Genomic DNA, 20,874 nt, shown 5'->3' on the forward strand with positions numbered 1-20,874 from the left:
ACCCATTGAATAGTGTGATTGTGACTAACCACTAGAGTAAATTTTTTATAAGAGTTGTTTTGTGGAAAGAGTTGTTAGAAATGTTGAGGTGGAATGGTTGGAGGATGTGCAACCCTCCAACCATTAGAGTTGCTTTTAGAAAAAGGCTTTGGATTTTTTTATTTTTAGCCTTCAATGATCGTTTTGAGACGTTAAGTGGCCACCAATATTAAAAAGTGTAAAGTTCAATTGAATATAGTGAGCATACTTCATGAAAATAGACAGACAAACATTCACGCCCATCTTCTTACACTACAAGCCAAACAATGTATTCTCAGGGATCTTCAATATGAAGACTTTCCACAATCTTATTTTTCTCCTATTGTATCTGATGTATCTAATTTGGTTATCTAATGGAATTTGCTTTATTATATAAAAAAAAAGGACTTTTATCAATTAATCAAATGAATTTTCACATTTCTTTTGATAAAAATTAAAGTTCTTACCCATCTTTTTGGTCAAAATCAACATAATTCAATTCTTTATCTCTGCCACTTCCTACATCGAAGGCTTGATTATATATATATATTAAAAAGCACAATATTCCACGCAATCAATCACAATGTTCTTATACAACAAATGTATAAGAGTATTAGAAATGTTTATTGGATAGGAATGTGAATAAAATAACATTTTTACTCTGAAGCTAACATTACCCTTACTATTTTGTCAAACATTCCATTAAGGAAAGAAAACATGTGGCCGGAACCTACAAGTTCATGATAACGAATCCAGAAAAGGCATTCCACGATGTATCACTGCAACGTAACAGAGATAATACTATCTTCATCTCCTTGCCATATATGAACATAAGCGTCACCATTTGGAAATGGATTCTCTATTTCCATTGGATCAAATTCCCATTTTCCAAAAGCAATTGCGGCTTCACGAAAAATGGATTCAGCTTCTCCTTGTTGTACTGCATGTTTCTAAAGTGAGAAAACACAACTTGTTAAAAACTAGTACAAGCGTGATTTTACCTAGAAATATCCTACAAATAATGACCGGTATTTAATATATTTATAGCAAAAGAGACAAGAATGATAATTGCAACCCGTAATACATGTGTTGCTAGTTGTCAAAAAAAACCATAACCATGCTGAACGGACATCGAAAAAGAACGCAAAAATGCTACTAAAGAGGAATATATGTGCAACATATAAATTTTATAATCAACAAGTATATTTTTGTTGAAAATCTAAACTACATGTGATGGTTTTTTCTCCAATATGGTGCAAGATAAACAATATAAGGGAAAATAAAAGAATACCAAATTTGAGTAATCAATACGGGAAGCAAGCTCTTTGTCTTGTTGGGAAAGAACATGGGTATTAGCTACAGCAGAAGAACCAGGGAACCACTTTTGGTTACTCCACCAATATGCTAGCCAAGGTGTATAACGGATAACACGAAACGCCCATCGGTCTCGTGCCAACATTTTGTTGAAGGCTTCAGTCGATAAATTATTAGGAAACCCAGACCACCAATGGTTAATAACTGGAGCTAATAATGATACCCCTGCTAACCTGTTCAATGCAAACAAAACAAATTTGTCACTTATCCGTCGCAAATAATAAGAAACAACTATTGATATAGCTGAGCTAAATTATACCTATGAGGAATGTACTTAAGGCAGCTCCAAGTCAATACACCACCCATTGAATACCCAATTAAGTAGAACTTAGATCCAAGTCCCAATTGATCTGCAAGCTCTTCAATATCCAAAGTCAAGCTTCTCAGTGTTCGACTTGGATGAGGATCACTCTCTCCATGACCTGGTCTATCAAAGTTTATAATGTAGATCCCTAATTCTTCAATAAGTTCCTAGAAGAACCCATCAGTAAATCAAAAGATGTGTAACAAACACGTGGTAGAGAAAAAAAAACTTAGGGAGTCAACAGAAGAAAATACTTTAAAAATAGACTTTTTTTATATTAAGCATAAAAAATGAATAATTTCGTCTCATTCTCTCCACTGATTCCTAATCCCGAATAGTGAAATTACAAACGCAAATTTTACTTTTAGCGACAAAAATTTCTACGGTATTTTTTTAAGTCGGGGTCGATAGATCCCATGACCCTTATATATGTAAGGGTCAAGTCTACTACCACGTAGATTTTATCCGTTTTGGTTCTAGAAACACTTTGTACTAATAAAATATACTCACCCCTCTTTTATGTCCCTTTTTTTATTTATGATATTAGAGTCAATTCATTCATGTACCATTGTTATCCCTTAATTAGATAAGCCGCTCTTTTCTCATGCCTTTTTATCATAACGTCATCGTCACATTACAACAACTTCAACATGATCCAGAATAGTATATATAGGAGAAACAAAGGGACGAAGCAATTAGCACCTGTGAAAGTTCATTGTCGACAACAGAATCGTGCCTACAAGAACTAAAAGGGTGGAGAAAGATGATTTTATATTTGGCTACATCTTTTGAGACACCACGTTCTTTATAGGCCAAATGCCTCCCATCTCTGAGCTTTATTCTTGATCCTGTAATTGGAGGCCCACCTGGAGAGCCTGGTAACTTATTTGAGGGAGGTTGTATCGCTTGGTAACCCCATGCCGAAATCCCCACAGCAAAAATCAATAATAAAGTTGTAAAGATTCCTGAAATTAAGAGACGCAATTAAAGACAAAAGACCAAAGTCAATAGGAAAAAGCTAGTCAAATTTCTAAATTTAGAGATGGAGTTTGTAAGAAAAGAACTAAGTTTAGCTTTCACTAAATATATTCATAGATAAAGGTGAAGAGTTTTAACCGTGACTAATTTCCGAACAAATTTTTTCCGTACCAACAGGCTAATTAATCACTCAATCTTAATTTTTTAAAAACAAGGGACTAAAACCATCCATGGTAGGGTGTTTTCGGCGTTGGGAGGAGGGGGCGAAACAAGTGGTTCCCAATCCCCTCTCTGTATCCGACGGTGTCGGCCATGGGCTTAGACCGGAAGTGCACCAGCCCAGGCCCAAGGCATGAAGGATCCCAAAAAGAATTATTAGGTCATGAATATATATGACGTAGAAAAATTATATATATATATACCATTTACATTTTAAAGGGTCCAAATAATTAATATTTTAGATTTTAAAGAGGCCCAATTGATTTTTTGAATATAAATTGAGGGTTAATTTAAAGAAATTGTGAAATATATTTTTTTATGTTTTTTTGTAAAAAAATATATTTGATGAACGTAATAATACATACGGTATAATGAAATAACTTTTTGTTTATCAATAATATATTTCAAATTTTGATGTATATATTTTTTGGAGCAAAAATAACCCCGTGGTAAGCCCCGTTAACAAATTCGATCAGTTTTCGGTTGATTTTTCCAAATTTGACAGTTAGATTCTTAAAAAATTTCATTTTCACGTCGTTTACGGTTAAATATGGCAAAATCAACCAAAAAATGACCGAAATTGCTAACCGTGCCGACCATCGTTGACTAAACGATCAGAATCACGACTCAAACATCGAAAAGCACCAATAAAATCAAAGAACATAGTTAAAGAGATGAGAAAGAATTAAGCAGACCTGAAGGAAGATTGAAACATGCTGAAGCTGGAGATATCTGCTTGTTGACTGCACCTGCCATTGCCGATCACTGCCGAAGAAATTCAGAATTCCTTCCCCAATTTATAAAGAAATGCCGACTAATTTTATAATAGAGCCTGCGGGGACAGGATGAGATCATCGCGACATCGACTAAATAATTATAAGATATTTATGTTTTAACTTAACACGTCTAAGTCCATTATATTATTATAAGATCCTTAAATTTTTGGATAAATAATTTATTAGTCCATTTCTTTTTACCTTATAAACTGTTTAGTCCCTCTATTTTGAAAAACATATTATAAGATCTTTATCGTTTATCAATATTAACCATTCGGTCTTTTTGTCTATTTTTTTCTAGATTTTTAACCATCATATTTGGCATAAAAAGACAGATAGAAAATAACAGAATAATATGACCATTTGTATTTCTTACGGCTGTCTTGAAAGTTAAGATATGTTCGGTTAAAAATCTAAAAACCTGGATAAAATGATCAAATGGTTAATATTGACAAAAGATAATGACCTTATAATGTGTTTTTAAAAATAGAGGAACTAAACAGTGTGTTAGGTAAAAAGGCAGAGACTAATAAATTATTTAGCCTAAATTTTATCTTAATCCATTCTTTAGTCATTCTATTTGTTTTTGTAAATGAAAGTCAAAAATTGCCCCTAGTTTACATAAAAAAAATCTTTTAGTTTCAAATTTAATCTAGTTAGTTTTAATGTAGTTTTTGAACTACATTAACACCGAAATTAATATACTTAAAAAAAATTATTATTAATTTTCTTAATTATTTTTTATTTTTTAATATAATATCTTTAAACTAAACATTTTTTATGATTTTTTTAAAAATCGTATATTTTTTTCTTCATTCCTAAAATTTATTAGAGTTGTAAATTTTTTTTTTTGATAATTTTTGAAATATTTTTGATTCATTTTTTAGTAAATAAATTTTACGTTAATAAATTAAAGTTCTATAATTATATAAAAATTAATAAATCAATTACTTTATATTGAAGAAATTGTGATTATGTAGAAAAATGAGAAAAAAAATATAAAATAGGGAAGATAGATGTTTTATTATTAAAACATAAAGTAAAGGGAAGATTTGTTAAAGTGATCTACTAAGAAATGAACGACAGCTTTGGAGACCCTGGTGACCCACCATTGTCGGCGACGGCGCTGCTCTCCCCCGACCAGGTTATAAGATGCAAGAAGAAAGCAAAGGGAGTTCTGGGGGGCGCGGATTCCGCTGATTCCTCTGAAAAGCTCCAATCTCCAAAACGGAAACTGCAATGGAAGAAGACCCTCCTGGGTCGCAGTGACGAGGAGGATTCCGAGATGGAATTAGTCTCGGAGACGCTGGGCGCTAAGTTTGAACATACTGCCCTAGCCGAATCAGACGCTGAAGACGAAAAGGAAGATGACCCCCTTTGCCCCTCCATCAAACTCTCGGCTAAGGAAAAAAGCCTCCTATGGAAGCCGTGGAATCACTCCCTCATTATCAAAGTGCTGGGTAGGAAGGTCGGCTTCAGATTTCTAGAACAGAAGGTGAATCAGTTCTGGGTGAAGAAAGGTACTGTCTCTCTAATTGATCTGGATAATGACTATTATATTGCTAAGTTTTCTTGTCCTGCTGATTTTGAATTGGCTCTGGGAGGGGGTCCCTTTCTAATTGCTGATCATGTGCTTTCAATCCAAAGATGGAAACCAAACTTTGAACCTTATGACGCTAAAGTTAATCGGATTATCACCTGGGTCCGCTTCCATGGGCTTCCGATTGAGTACTACAATTACTCATTCCTGATGAAGCTGGGGGGTATGGTTGGTTCTGTGCAATTCGTTGATAAGAAGTCCATTTCAGCTGAGCGGGGCAGATTCGCGAGGGTGTGTATTGAGGTGGACTTGGACTGCCCTCTCCTAGCCAAATTCAAGCTCAGGAACACCACATATAGAATTGAATATGAGGGCCTACATACCATTTGTTTTGAATGCGGTAAGTTCGGCCATCTCTCAAATAGGTGCTCGAACAAACAGAAGGAGAGGGAGAAGGATGATCCCGCCCCCCATGGGGGGCCCTCTTGGCTCCGGCATTGATCGAATTATCGGGGACGTTGTTGCTAATGACTACGGGCCATGGATGACGGCTAAGAAACCTGCGCGACTTCGGGGCAAACCACCATTGGGGAGGGGTACTGAAGAGGCTGATAAGGCTGCCATTGCTAGGACTATTAGCCTAGCTGCAAGTATGCTGCCTGAATTGTCAAGAAACCAACTCCCTACCAAGGAAGACCATGAGAAAGAGTTACCAGAGGACCTAAAAGAGGAGGGATCCCACTTTAATGTTTTGTTTGACATGGAGGAGGACTTCGGTAAGGTTGCTCCTCAGATGGCGGCAGTACCGGCACCGGATCCTGTTGATGATACAGAGATGGTGGGGATGGACCAAAGGGAGGGTAAAACGACCCCCATGGACCCTAACAGTGCAGTTAGTACTGGTAAGCCACCTACACAAGATGGAATCGTTTGCCTGACTAGCGTGAGTACTAAGAAGCAGGGACAACCAGGGAAACTGAAGTTGACAGATAAGAAGCCGAAGAAGCATGGGTTGGCATCTCCGATAGGCAAACTGGGCTTTGAAGCCAAGAAGTCTATCTGAGTGCGTTTCTCCTTTTCTCCCTTTCTTTTATGGATTGTCTCTTTTGGAATGTGCGGGGTGCGGCGGGCAAGGATACTCGCCTTCACCTTAAAGACATGCTTCGGTTATACAAGCCTGGGATTTTCGCGCTCTTGGAAACTAAGGTCAGTGGTACTACAGCAGATCGTATCAGTAAGAGTTTTAGGGGCTGGCAGTGTGTTAGGTCTGAGGCCCGGGGCCGCTCCGGGGGAATTTGGGTCTTCTGGCGGGACCAACGAGTGCAAGTTAAGGTCCTCCAAGTCCACCATCAGTTTGTCCACTGTGAGGTCTCACAAAAGGGGAAGTTTGTCTCCTTCCTCTCCATGATTTATGCTTCTCCCTGTTTGACGGACAGGAATCTCCTTTGGGAGCAGTTGGTTACCCTTAGTCACAACACCTCCGGTCCCTGGCTCGTAATGGGGGACTTTAACGATATCGGGTGTATAGAGGATCAAAGAGGGGGAAGTGCCAGTTATTTCAACCGGGCTATCAACCATAAAGCCTCGATGGACGAATGTGGCTTGATGGACTTTGGCTACTCTGGTATTAGATACACTTGGAGGAGACAAATGCTTTCAGTTAGATTGGACAAGGTTTATGGGAACAGTAGTAGCAGATTGGACTTTCCGGAAGCCTCGGTTATGATGTAAATATTATTTTTGAACTAAAGGTTATTTTCTATATTTATGAACCATGTTCATCATTTTACATGTTTTGAATTAGAATAAATAGGTATTATATATAGTACTCTTTTTCATTTTCTTTATTATATCATATAGTATTTCTTACTCATTTTTATCTATAGGTATATCCTTATTTTTAGATAAAATTATATATATATATATATATATATGTATTTATATCGTATTTTTGTGTATATGTATATATTCCAAATGAGTTTTACTTGGTGAATTTTGGTTTATTAGTGTAATTATGTTCAAGTGGAGGATAATCGAGTGAAAAAGGAGAAAATAAAAGACAAAAAGAGAATTTAATTTGTTTGTTTAAATTAAAGTTTTTCTAGATATTCCTAAAGTGTAAATAACGTTTTCTTGACGTTTTTAAACCATTTCCAAAATATCACGTTGTAGACACCGAGTCAGAGGACCTGTGATGAAAACCCACGATGAACGGCTAAGTCTGTTGATTCCAAGGATTGGAAAATTTTAAAAAAAAAAATAATAATAATAAAATGGGGAAACTCGGAGAACCGACGCTTGAAAGCCCCGCTAACAAGTTCGGCATCTCCTGAGTGAGGACGGGCACGCGGCTGTAAGCAAGGGAGCCCCGGAGGCTGAGCATCGGCCGGTGAGCAGCGATCGGCGCTCGTCCGACGCGTCGAGCATCGAACGTCGCCCGTCAAGGGGCGGGCGTCCCCCGTCGAGCGTCGAGCGTGGCCCGACGCACGGACGGCACCGCCCGACGACAGTCCGACGAGCGCCGGACCGCGTCGGGTGAGGCTCGGTGTTGTCGGGCAAGCCCCGACGCTCGTTGGGGGGTTAACTCGGAATGGTTGAACCGGATGATGTTATATATATATATATATATATAAAATTAAAAACCAAAATATTGAATGCAATGTAATTAATATTAAAGAAAAAATGTAATTAGTATTAGAAAAGAAAGAAAAGAGTTGGTTTCAAAAAAAAAAGAAAAAGAGAGAAGAGTTTCTGGTTATTCAATTCAAAAAAAAAAGAATAGATTATGGTAAGAAATATATAAATATCTACAAAGTAGTTAATATAAAAAGAGGAAAAGAGTTGGTTTCAGAAAACAGGAAAAAAGAAAAAGAGAATAGAGATAGTAGCAGGCGTAGTTGAAATCAATCAATCCTACATCCCACATCGCCTGTTTGACATAAAAGCAAACTGGAGGTATATTATAAATAGGTACAGTTTTATTAAAAACAGCGGGAGGAATTTTGGGAGAGCTTTTTCACTCTAGACATTTTTAGAGAGAGAAAGTGAATTTTTTTGAGAAAAATATTTTTTTTTTCTCAAAAAGTCCGAATTTTCTAAAAGTTAAATTTTTACTAAAAAACCGAAAAACACTGGAAAATCACGATTCGTGGAATTAACCGACTTCAACTGTCAATACCGAACTTGAGGTATTATCCGAGGACTAGACTCGTTTTATTTATGTAATTTATTTATTCATTGAATTTATTTTCTTATTTTGTTTTATGTTATAATTTTATTTATTTAGTTATTTATTTATTTATCACGTTTTATTTGATTTTTCGTATTTATTTAGTTTTCGTCTCGTATTAGATAAACGTTCGGTTTTGTTTTTTAAATAAAAAAACCTCGTTTTGATGTCCCAATACGAACCGTGATCCGATTAAAAGGGTAGTTCGGGTATTAAAAAACGTTGTAATTATAAGTGTTTGAAAAGATATTTCCGAATAACGTTTTAAAATAAAAACGTCGTTTTAGGAAACTCCGTTATAGACTATGATCCATTTTTGGTAGTTCGGAGATCCAAAACGATTGAATTAGACTTAATTTAAAGCTTTTGAACAAATCTGGAAACAGTGGGAGCAGTTCTGTAATTTTCCATTTTCTGTCGCTGATTGATGTTTACTACGGATTTTCCGTCGGTAAATCTGCTGGAATGCAAAAATGCGGTTTTGGTCCCTCATTCTCTACTTTTAGGCTTTTGGTCCTTCACATATATATGTATATTTATGTAATATATATGTTCAAACTATTTTTAGATATTTGGTACATATAGTTATTTAGAAGGTTTATATATTATTTTTCATTAATTGGATTTAATAAAAGTATATGTATACATGTAGACTTTTCTTTTCTATTCATTTGAATTAGGCCCATTTGGCATTTTGGGGGTTATCTTTTATACATTCATTATGTAAAAATTATTTTGGGTTAAAAGTTATTTTCCTATTTATAAACTTTGTTCATTATTTTTACATTTTTTGTAAATAAAAGTATATTGTATATGATAACATTTTCATTATTATTTTTATCTATTAATATGTATTATGTCCTTTATCTTTATCCTTGTTTTATATATATATATATATATATATATATATATATATATATTTACTCTATTTTCATATTTATATATATATTCTTTCAAATGTTTTGATTGGGTGAGTTTGGAATTTAATTTATTATTTGTTGTTATCATATTCAAGTATGGTTCAATTGATTGAAAAAAGGGGAAAATAAATCACAAAAAAGAGAGTTTAATTGGTTGGTTTAAATTAAAGCCTTTCTAGATGTTCTCAAAGGGTAAATAACGTTTTCTTGACATCTTTAAATCCTTTCCAAAATATCATGTTTTAAAACCTTAATTCGTTCCAACGACGGATTAAGCGAACCTTGTAATTAAAATCGTTTTTATTGTAAATATGGAGTTTTGAATCGTTTTCTTAAATGATTTGTACAAAGTAAAATTGACTTGTATGCTTAATCACGTTTTCTTATTAAAGGTTTTTATCTCAACGTTTTCAAACGCCCGAGTCGTTCCAACGGCGATTCGAGTAGATACCATGTAAATCAACGGGGTTTTGAAACGTACCTAAAGCGTTCCAACGGCGATTAAGGTACGAACCATGTAAATAAACTCGTTTTTGGGAAGTGAGTTTAGTATAGAATTAACATGCAACACGAAATGTAAATCACGTTGTAAATAAATCAATTCTTCCTTCTTCCCCTCTCTTTTATATGTATATTGAACTGATGTAAATGGGTGATTCTTTATTAAAGTGGCTTTTCAATAATATATGCTCAAAACGGTTTCCAAAATGAGAAAGAAAAGGTTTCAAATGAATTTTAAACTTAAAGAAGTATACGATTAGTCCGTTATCGCCTAGCATGCTGAGTAGGAGGTCGGTGGTTCATAACCGGGTGATGTCGGGGTGCCTAGTAGCCTTTCTCCGGAAAGGAGCTAGCATTCTCGGCTCGTACCTAAGTTTCCCGAACCCACACCGGTCTCCCGTAAGGGATCGGTGTTCATTTTTCCATTCGTGGGTGGCGACTCTTCCATATCTCCGAGCTCCGGTCCTGCCAAGCAGCTTGATTCCACGATTGGTTGCTTTCGGCGCTAATCACCGCTTACGTCGCCATGAGGTGTCCACCCTCCGGTCCGTCCGGGAGATTAGGCCGCGGCACCTCGTCTAACAAGTTAACTGTAGACACCGAGTCGGAGGACCTGTGACGAAAACCTGAAAACAAGACGGTTGATTCCGGAAGTTTTGAAAAAAGACAAAAAAAATAATAAGTACATAATAAGGAAGAAAAAGTTACGGCGGGTCGCTGTTGTCGATCGGATGGCTCGCGAGTGCTTAGCGGCATGGTGCGAGTGCTTAGCGGCAGCCGACGGGCGTCCGACTGTCGAACGCCCGCTTAACAGTACGGGGCACGCGCTCGACGTCCGTCGGATGCACGCGTCCAACCGCGAATGTCGCGCGCTCGACGTCCGAGCGATGCACGAGCCCGGTGGCGCGGAGCACGCACTCGTCGGCCACGGGACGTGTGCGCCCGGCAGCGCGAAACGCGCGTTCGGCGGCCGCAATGCGTGGGCGCCCGACGGCACGGAACGCGCGCTCGACGGCCATGGGACGTGCGCGTCCGACGGCGCGAGACGCGCCCCAGCGGCCGTTGGGCGAACGCCCGACGATCGTTGGGCGAACGCCCAACGGCGGTTGGGCGCGCACCCAATGATTGTTGGGCGGCCGCCCAACAATGTTGGGCGATAGCCCAACGAAAGGATGGGCGGCCGCCCAACCCTTTTGGGCGATTCTCGGGCGTCGCCCATTCCGCCGGGGATCCAAATGCCTATAAAAGGCACGGATCCCCATGCATTTAGGGGAGTAGCTTTTTTGGAAGGATTTTCTCACTCTAGACATTTTTAGAGAGAAAATTTATTTTTTGGGAAAAAACATTTTTTTTCCTAAAAATTCCAAATCTCCTAAAAGTTAAAATTTTATCAAAAACATCGGGAAGCACGATTCGTGGAATCAATCGACGTCAACCGTCAATATCGAACTTAAGGTATTATCCGAGGACTAGACTCTTTTATTTAATTTATTTCCTTCTTCTATTTATTTTTATGTTATCTTTTTATTTTATCACTTTTTATTTAATTTTGGGTATTTATTTAATTTGCATCTCGTGTTGAATAAAATTGGGTTTTGTTTTAAAATAAAAAACCTCGTTTTGATATCCCAATACGAACCGTGATCCGATAAAAAGGTAGTTCGGGTATTGAAAACGTTGTAATTATAAGTTTTTAATTTAAAGAAATTTCCAAATAATGTTTTAAAATAAAAACGTCGTTTTAGGAACTTCCGTTATTGACTATGACCCATTTTTGGTAGTTCGGAAATCCAAAACGATTGAATTAGACTTAATTTAAAGCTTTTGAATAAATCTGGAAACAATTGGAGTGCTGCTGTAATTTTCCGTTTCTGTCACTAATTGCTGTTTACCGACGGATTTTCCATCGGTAAATCTGCTGGAATGTAAAAAATACTGTTTTGGTCTCTGTTTCTTAACTTTTAAGCTTTTGGTCATTTGTATATACGTGTATTTATGTAATATATATTTTCAAACTATTTTTAGACATTTGATACATATATTTATTTAGAATGTTTATATATCATTTTTTTTATTTTATTTTAAATATAAGTATATGTATATATATCTTTTCTTTTCTTTTTCCTTTACTTAAATGGTAATTAATTTTATTTTAAAATGATATTTACTTGGGTGTTTTGGGAGTGATTAATTAGTAGACATTTTGTGGATAAATGGATATTATTTTGACATTTGAATTACATTAGGTATGTATATATATAGTTTTGGGCTATTTGGGCTATATTAGTTATTATTAGATAAAACTATTTAGGAGACAAATGATATTTTCTTATTTAGGGGTTTTATTTATTATTTTCACATGTTTAAAGTAAAAATGTATTATATTTAGTATTTTCATATATGTATTATATAGTATCTTTTCATTAACCTTTATCTCATGTTTCTTTTTGGCTAAAATGTATATATATATATGCCTATATTATTTTCTTTATTCTTTTGGTAATTTATGGGTCCATGTTTCAAACGGGCTTTATTTGTGAGTGAGTTTGGATTTAATATGTTTATTGTTGTAATTATGACAAGTAAAGAATCCATTAAGTAAAAATGGGAAAATAAATCACAAAAAGGATTTTCAATTTAATTATTTAAACTAATAGATTTTTAGAGGTTCCTAATGTAAATAAATAGTGTTTTCTTGACATTTCAAATTGTTTCTCAAAACACCACGTTTTAAAACATTAGTCCGTTCCAACGACGGATTAAGCGAACCTTGTAATTAAAATCATTTTCATGGTGAATGATAGAGTTTTCGGATCGTTTTCTTAATGATTTATACAAAATAAATTGACTTGTATGCTTAACCACGTTTTCTTATTAAAGGTTTTTTTACCTTAACGTTTTCAAACACTTGAGTCGTTCCAACGGTGATTCGGGTGAACTCCATCAAACGGGGTTTTGAAACGTACCTAAATCGTTCCAACGGCGATTAAGGTACGAACCATGTAAATAAACTCGTTTTGGGAAATAAGTTAGTATAGAATTAACACGCAACACGACATGTAAATCCCGTGGTAAATAAACCACTTCTTTCTTCCTCCCCTCTCTTTGTATGTATATCAAATTGATGTAAATGGGTGATTCTTTACTAAAGTGGCTTTTTAATAATATATGCTCAAAACGGTTTCTAAAAAGAGAAAGAAAAGGTTTCAAATGAATTTTAAACTTAAAGAAGTATACGATTAGTCCGTTATCGCCTAACATAATGAGTAGGAGGCCGGTGGTTCATAATCGGGCGATGTCGGGGTGCCTAGTAGCCTTTCTCCGGAAAGGAGCTAGCCTTCTCGGCTCGTACCTAAGTTTTCCGAACCCACACCAGTCTCCCGCAAGGGATCGGTGTTCATTTTCCCATTCGTGGATGGCGACTCTTCCATATCTCCGAGCTCCGGTCCTGCCGAGCAGCTTGATTCCACGATTGGTTGCTTTCGGCGCCAATCACCGCTTACATCGCCATGAGGTGTCCACCCCCCGGTCCGCCCGGGAGATTAGGCCGCGGCACCTCGTCTAACACACGTGTTGAAACCTTAATCCGTTCCAACGACGGATTAAGCGAACCTTGTAATTAAAATCGTTTTTGGACTTGTATGCCTAATCACGTTTTTGGAGTTAAAGTTTTTATTCCACATTTTCAAACACTCGAGTCGTTCCAACGGCGATTCGAGTCGATGTCATGTAAATTAACGGGGTTTTAAAACGTACCTAAATCGTTCCAACGGCGATTAAGGTACGAACCATGTAAATAAACTCGTTTTGGGGAATGAGATTAGCTTAGAGTTAGTGTATAATATAAAGCATAAATCACGTTGTAAACAAATCAATTCGTTCTTCTCCCCCTTCTCTCTCCTATGTATTTTTAATTCATGTAAATGGGTGATTCTTTACTAAAATGGCTTTCAATAATATATGCTCAAAACGGTTTTCAAAACGAGAAAGAAAAGGTTTCAAATGAATTTCAAACTTAAAGAAATATGCGATTAGTCCGTTATCGCCTAACACGCTGAGTAGGAGGCCGGTGGTTCATAACCGGGCGATGTCAGGGTGCCTAGTAGCCTTTCTTTGGAAAGGAGCTAGCCTTCTCGGCTCGTACCTAAGTTTCTCGAACCCTCACCGGTCTCCCGCAAGGGATCGGTGTTCATTTTCCCATTCGTGGGTGGCGACTCTTCCATACTCCGAGCTCCGGTCCTGCCGAGCAGCTTGATTCCACGATTGGTTGCTTTCGGCGCCAATCACCGCTTACGTCGCCATGAGGTATCCACCCCCCGGTCCGCCCGGGCGAGGTCGTTCGGCACCTTATCTAACAAGTGGCGACTCCGCTGGGGAAGCGAGAAATTTGATTCTGGAAGGCGTGTATTAAGCCCTTAACCGGGACGGATCGTATTATTTCTTTTCGTATGCATTCATAAGCATTATTGCAAACCTTTTGGGTAATTTCCACGAAACCTCTAGCGAGAGTCCATTCGTCGCTCGAAAGAGGCTAGTGTAAGTTCCCCCTTACAGTAAGGCGCCAAAGGGTCCTCATCCATTCATTAGGGGCGAATTTATGCGGTCCTGTGAGGTCCCGCGATCAGCCGTGTCAGCATATAGTAGCCTTAGAAGTTGCCATAGGATTACCCGTTACCATTTTTGATGTGATAAATGAATCAGTTCGTGTTTTCAAATTGCCATAATACGTGTCTAATCCTAAAATATGTAAAGAAAATGAAACGATACGTTAATATATACTCTTAAACCGATATACAAACTACCCCAAAACATCAAAACGATTCGAACTAAAGATGACTTAGTCATCTCGTATGAATGAACTTGTGCGACCCGCCTGGTCCCTTTCCGTGTCCCGAAGAAAGCACATGTTCAGGAAATACGTTATGACGTAAGCACGTATTAGTACAAATCGTTTTGATGTTAAGGATATTTATATCTCGATTCAAAAGATTATATTAACGATAGCCGTTATTCACATTCTTTAAATACGTTGGGATAAAACGAAATTATGACAAAACGAAAATAAAGAACATTTCTGTTTTGAACGACCCCGTTGTAACGTAAAGAGTTTTGCAAACATGGCCCGTCCCTTCCGAATAAAAGACAAACTCTTACGTTACGCCTTGTGTTGTTCTTAAGAGAAATGGATGTATCCGCAAAAGTGACTAAAGAAAATAAAAGAAAATAAACAAACGACCAAAGTCATTCTGTATCTACGATGTATATCCATCCCGAGGGTAGTTAAAGAAAATGAACTAATGCCGTTAAATACGTGCCTCAAGCCGGTATATACGTCGTTTAAAATCATAAAGCCAAATTAAGCTAAACTGCATAATTGCGCCATATGGACGAGACTGTGGGTTTGACTAATGGCTCGATCATTTCGACCGTTACCAAAACCACAAGAAATATGGCCCGATTGGCGTGTTTGCTCAATTCGTGTCTAAATAAGGAGAGCAGTAATATCCCTACTTCGAATAAGCATGCGATTCAACGAAACGTTGATTTTCTATAACCACGCTAGGATAGTATATCCCATAAATTGGAAGAAATAAAGAGTTGTTAATAGCCGAAGGATTATCGTGCGCTCGAATAAGACTCGCCGTCTTTTTCACGTAGCCAAAACGAGCGAGCGGATCCTTGACGCTAAAAACAAACGCGTTACGCGATGAGTCCGTTCCCTAAGGAAAAAATCTGAAAAGTGATTTCATCACTAAACAAACACGTGGTTGCGTCTCTCGATAGATCCAAAAGATCTCGTCGTAATCCAAAAATCGAGACACGAACCCACGCGAATAAAAGGGAACGAGTCATTGTCAATAACGAATGATTGAACCAGAAGAATAACTTGTACCACGTCTAAAATCCGAGATGCGCTCAAAGGGAGTCAAAACCCAAACTAATGCGTCTCGCAAAATGACAAAAGACGAGTTATTCCAAAAGGACAATCCAACTTGGTCGATATCTTAGTCACTAAACGTTGATATGTCAAAACGAACTGTATTGTCTGATGAATGATTTACTTTTCCGCAATGATCGACGGCATCACGCGTCCCCTGGATCGCAATGTGGGCCCCAAACCAAAATCCTAGGAAAGAGACTTGGACCATCGAGTGTGTGGAGGAATAAGGGTGGAAGAGAGATGTTGTGATACGTGTAATTAGACTGACGTTTGTTCTTCTTATCTTATATATCCGCAAATAAATAAACGCACACACCACGACTCATGCATATAAATCATGCATACATACTGAAATGAGTGTTGCTTACGCAGACGTCACCATTAAGCGGTTGTGGTTTCGCGAGAGTAACCGGCTAGTCAGGCAGTTTGATCAGTTACGGATCGTTAGTTCCGAATCAGCAGTTGTGACGTCCGAATCATCGTTGTCCGAATCAACTCAGTCTTCGGTCAGTATGTCTATGCCAGATGAGAGAATATCAGGGTTAGAAAGAGTGGTAAACAACCTCAACGATCAGTTAACCGCAATTTTAGTCCAGCTGGACGAGCTTGCAATTAAGAGTAACAAGAGTGGCATTAAACCAGCTGAGAACATTATGAGCACGGGTCCCCGTTTTGGAGATAACTATCAGGATTGCGTAACAAGCAGTTTGGGGAAGAGAAAGAAAAGGGAAGAGGAATGGAAGCAGCACATCACTCAGGAAGTGCATGATCTACGCGGGGTAGGCTCCGGGAGTAAGGATTTTTATAACTTGAAGAACTGCTTATCGACGACTGCTTTGCCTTTGAAATTCCAACTCCCGGACATGAAGAAGTTCGATGGAACTGGGGATCCTACCGCCCATGTGAACCAATATGTGGCAGCAATGAAGCACATAATTCTGATGGAGGAACAGATCCTAGGGTTGTTCAGCGCCTATTTGGAAGGAGTTGCCCTCATGTGGTTTCATGCATTGCCACTAGGAACGAAGAGAGATTGGAAAGAACTAGCGAAGGTATTCATCACCCAATATAGCTTCAACACTATGTTTGAGGTTACTTTGAGGGAGCTAGAGAGCACCAAGCAGCAGGCTGGGGAGTCTTTGTCCGACTTTGTGAGTAGGTGGAGAGCTAAGGCAGCAGTTATGAAACAAAAGCCGTCGGAGCAGGATCAGATCCGGGTGGTAATCAGCAACACTTTGTCGTATGTTAAGAATGAGTTGCGGTGCATGCCTTTCACCAATTTTAATCAGATGTATGGCTACGCTTTGACAGTTGAGGGGGATAGAGAGCCGAAAAGAGCTTGTACTAACTGGACGAAGTCGGGGTATAGTGCCGGAGGGCCAAGTACTAATATAGAACCTACCGCAGTGAAAGTGCTTGAACTTAACGCTATCGGGAAAAGGCAGTTCGCTCAATTTGATCTGACCTATGCAAAAGTTTTCGAACGATTGCAGAAAAAGGAGTTGCTGAAAGCTCTTACCCCCAAGAACAAGACAGGACCCACACGACGGATGATAACTAGGGGATACTGCGAGTTCCACAGTAATTATGGGCACACTATTGAGAATTGCGAGAGACTGAAACTCGAGATTCAGGATTTGATTGAGGAAAAGAAAATAGCTGATCCTTCGTCAGCAAACCCTTCCACTAGGCGTAATCCCTTGCCTAACCATAGGGTGAGCATGATCGGGTCTAGGCTCGAAGGGAGTTTAATTATGGAACCCTTCGGGGAAGACGAGGAGGAGTTGTTGGACTCCGATGAGAAGAATAATATGGGAAATGGTTTGTATGTGTCGGCTTTGGAAGAGGAGCCAACGGAAGAAGTGATGGACGATAGAACTAAAACTGAGGAAACCGAGGAAGTATCATCTCGGAGGATCATGCCTGTGTTGAAACTGTTTAGTGGGGTAGAAGACCCCGAAGCTCATTTGTATGGATACGTGTGCGCTATGTTTGGGGAGCCATACAAAGTGGAAGAAGTCGCTCCATGGTTCTATCTCTTGCTGGGGGGCGAACCTTTGAAGTGGTTTCAATCGCTACCTGACTCGACTAAGCATGATTGGTCACTGATGTCAAGCTTGTTTTTGGTGAAGTATCGAAAAGTCCAAACACAGGTGGGGGAACATAGCGCGATGCAAATTGGGCCTATCAAACGTCCGTTTCCGACTGTCAGCAAGTATAATGAAGGCAAGGACCCCATGGAGCACTTGCATTTTTACCTATCCGCTATGGGTCCTTTGGGCTTCAAAGAGGACGAAATCATGAGTTTGTTTTGCAACTCGTTGGCGGGAGAGTCACTAGTGTGGTATATGTCTCTTCTGATGAACGTTAAAGTGAATTGGGCTGAAATGACTAAGAGATTCATCAAGAAGTACACCGCAGGGGGATACCCAGAGGAAGTGCCAATGTTACCCGATGAGGAGACACCTGAGGCGGTGTTAACCATGGCTAAGTACAAAGGAGGTGAGAACTCCATCGACCACATAAACTATTTCCGTGCCTACATGTTTGACGCAGGACTCTATCGAAGTGAGTTGGTTCAGCATTTTCCAAAGACACTCGTGGGAGAAGCTTTGATGTGGCACCGAATGCTCTCGGCAAAGGCAAAAGGGGACTGGGGGTCCCTCATGGAGGCTTTCGTGCAGAGATATGAGATGTACATCCCATGGACTGGGTCGTTGGAAGATTTAGAAAGGATCAAGCAATTTCCCGAGGAAGCATTCGTGGATTATGCTAGGAGATGGAGGTTCAAGTATGCCTCATGTCAGGTCACCTTGAGCGATCAGGAGCAACTCATGTGTATCCGAAGGGGTGCTATTCCACTCGTCGCTAGAAGAATGAATGGAGTGTTCCTCAGGGACTATGAAGAACTGATAGGCTGGGCTCGGTATGGATCGTCGGACCCTTCCTACGTAAATCCGAACGTCCCTCACGTAATGGATCTGATGGTCGTGGATATTTGGGGAAGTTCCTCCGACAAGGAGGGTATCAATCAGAGAGTTCCGATCAACATCTGGGATGAGTCTGATGATGAGCTGGAAATGGCTGCTAGCACCGAAGGAAGGATTCTGCCAGGTTTTGAGATCTTCAATGATGTTACCGACTGGGGCAAAGGAGAAGCAAGCTGTTTCATCGAGGAGATCATGATGTTAGATCTTAATGTCGAGGAGCAGGTGATCACTATTGAGGCCACTGTGGGAGCAGTGGATGAGCCCAGTACCTCCAAGACTTATGAGAAACCCGAGAACCCTGTTGATGACAACTAGATTACCGCTTTGTTTGAATCTGATGATGTACTCACCAATACTATCAATGAAATGAATTCTGATTTTGCTTACTTGCTTAATGTTGATTCTGATCATTCCATGCATTCTCATTCATATAACATGCCTACATTTGAAATCAATGCAATAGAAATGTGAACTTTAAATCTTGGCACGGATGAAAATCCTAAACTTATACAAATTGCTCAAGAATTAACTATTGAAGAGAGAAAAGAATTTGAGAGAATAAAAAAAAATACGAAATAGGGTTTGCTTGGACGTACGAAGACATGCCAGGAATCGATCAATCAATCGTAACTCACCGTATTCCAACATACCCCAATGCTAAGCCCGTGAAACAGAAACTTCGACGCATGAGGCCGGAATGGGCAGATAAGATCAGAGAGGCAGTGAAGAAACGGTTGGAAGCAGGTTTCATCGAAGTAATCGACTATCCCCCTTGGGTCGCAAATGTAGTGCCAATCACAAAAAGGACGGTAAAGTGAGAATGTGCGTCGACTATAGAGATCTCAACAAGGCTTGCCCCAAAGATGAATTCGCATTACCTCACGTTGACGTATTGATCGACAGTGCAGCATCAAGCGTCTTACACACGAATGTGGATGGCTTCATGGGCTACATGCAAGTTCAGATGGCCGAAAAACACAAAGCGAAAACTTCGTTCACCACTGAATGGGGAACATGCTGCTATCGAGTTATGCCGTTTGGATTGAAAAATGCTGGGGCAAATTATCAACGGATGGCTACGGCACTGTTCCACGATATGATACGCCAAGAGGTGGAAGTCTATATAGACGACATGATGGTCAAATCGGAGATGAGAGAGGGGCATTTCGCTGCACTAGAGAAGTTTTTGGCCCGAATTGCAGAATTCAAGCTAAGGTTGAACCCGAAGAAGTGCTTCTTTGGCGTTTCATCGGGGAAGATCTTAGGCTATGTGATCAGTAACAAGGGGATTGAGGTGGATCCCGATAAGGTAAAGGCCATACAGGAAATGCCAGCACCCAAGAATGAGAAAGAAGTGAGAGGATTTCTGGGGCAGGTTCAGTGTATCAGTCGGTTCATAGCACGACTCACTGCGATCTGCGAGCCGATCTTTAAGCTGCTACGGAAAGATCAACCAACGGCTTGGAATGATAAGTGCCAGCAAGCATTGGAGAGTGTCCGGAACTATCTGTCTAATCCATCGGTTTTAAGACCGCCTAAACTTGGAAAACCGCTTCTCCTCTATGTAGCAATCGAGGAGCGATCTATTGGGGCAATGCTGGCCCAGGAAGGGGACACCGGTGTGGAGCATGCGGTGTATTATCTGAGTAAGAAGTTCCTGGAATACGAGCTTAAGTATAATATAATCGAAAAGACATGCGTGGTAGTAGTATGCCTAATGAAGAAGCTGCAACACTATTTTCAGTCTTACAAAGTGATCATTATTTCCCGGATGGATCCCATGAAGTATCTGTACCGAACTCCATCCTTAATCGGAAAGCTGGCCCGATGGTTGTTGCTTCTGTCAGAATTCGACATCGAATATATAACGAAGAAGGTTATCAAGGGGAGAGCCGTAGCAGAATTTCTGGCCAATCAGCCCCTAAGTGCGGAAGAAGAGAAGACGAACTATGATTTCCCCGACGAGCATTTGAGCGCCATAGAGGTTATACCGTGGAAAAGGTTCTTCGACGTCGTAGTTAATTTAACTGGAGCAAGGGTAGGAGTGTTACTTATCTCTCCAGAAGGAGAAAGGATCCCAATGG

General features: G+C 39.3%; 1 protein-coding gene across 1 annotated transcript; it reads right to left on the reverse strand.

The window, feature by feature from the left end:
- Positions 1-534: 534 nt before the first annotated feature.
- Positions 535-3,677, reverse strand: LOC136209352 (uncharacterized). The gene is made up of 5 exons (XM_066000801.1): positions 3,589-3,677; positions 2,399-2,661; positions 1,652-1,863; positions 1,310-1,565; positions 535-968 (listed from the first exon to the last, which is right to left on the reverse strand). The coding sequence occupies exons 1-5, from the start codon at positions 3,647-3,649 to the stop codon at positions 795-797; spliced, it is 966 nt and encodes a 321-aa protein (XP_065856873.1). The 5' UTR covers positions 3,650-3,677; the 3' UTR covers positions 535-794.
- Between the last annotated feature and the right edge of the window lie 17,197 nt (positions 3,678-20,874).

This window comes from Euphorbia lathyris, chromosome 10 (genome assembly GCF_963576675.1).
Source record: "Euphorbia lathyris chromosome 10, ddEupLath1.1, whole genome shotgun sequence".
Taxonomy (NCBI): Eukaryota; Viridiplantae; Streptophyta; class Magnoliopsida; order Malpighiales; family Euphorbiaceae; genus Euphorbia; species Euphorbia lathyris.

What these genes read in the sequence shown, in the direction of transcription:
- LOC136209352 (XM_066000801.1), bottom strand. Translation starts at nt 3,649, where the DNA reads ATGGCAGGTGCAGTCAACAAGCAGATATCTCCAGCTTCAGCATGTTTC. An exon ending in TCGACAATGAACTTTCACAG is followed by an intron (nt 1,864 to 2,398) that starts GTGCTAATTGCT and finishes GGGTTCTTCTAG; the next exon opens with GAACTTATTGAAGAATTAGG. An exon ending in CTTAAGTACATTCCTCATAG is followed by an intron (nt 1,566 to 1,651) that starts GTATAATTTAGC and finishes TGCATTGAACAG; the next exon opens with GTTAGCAGGGGTATCATTAT.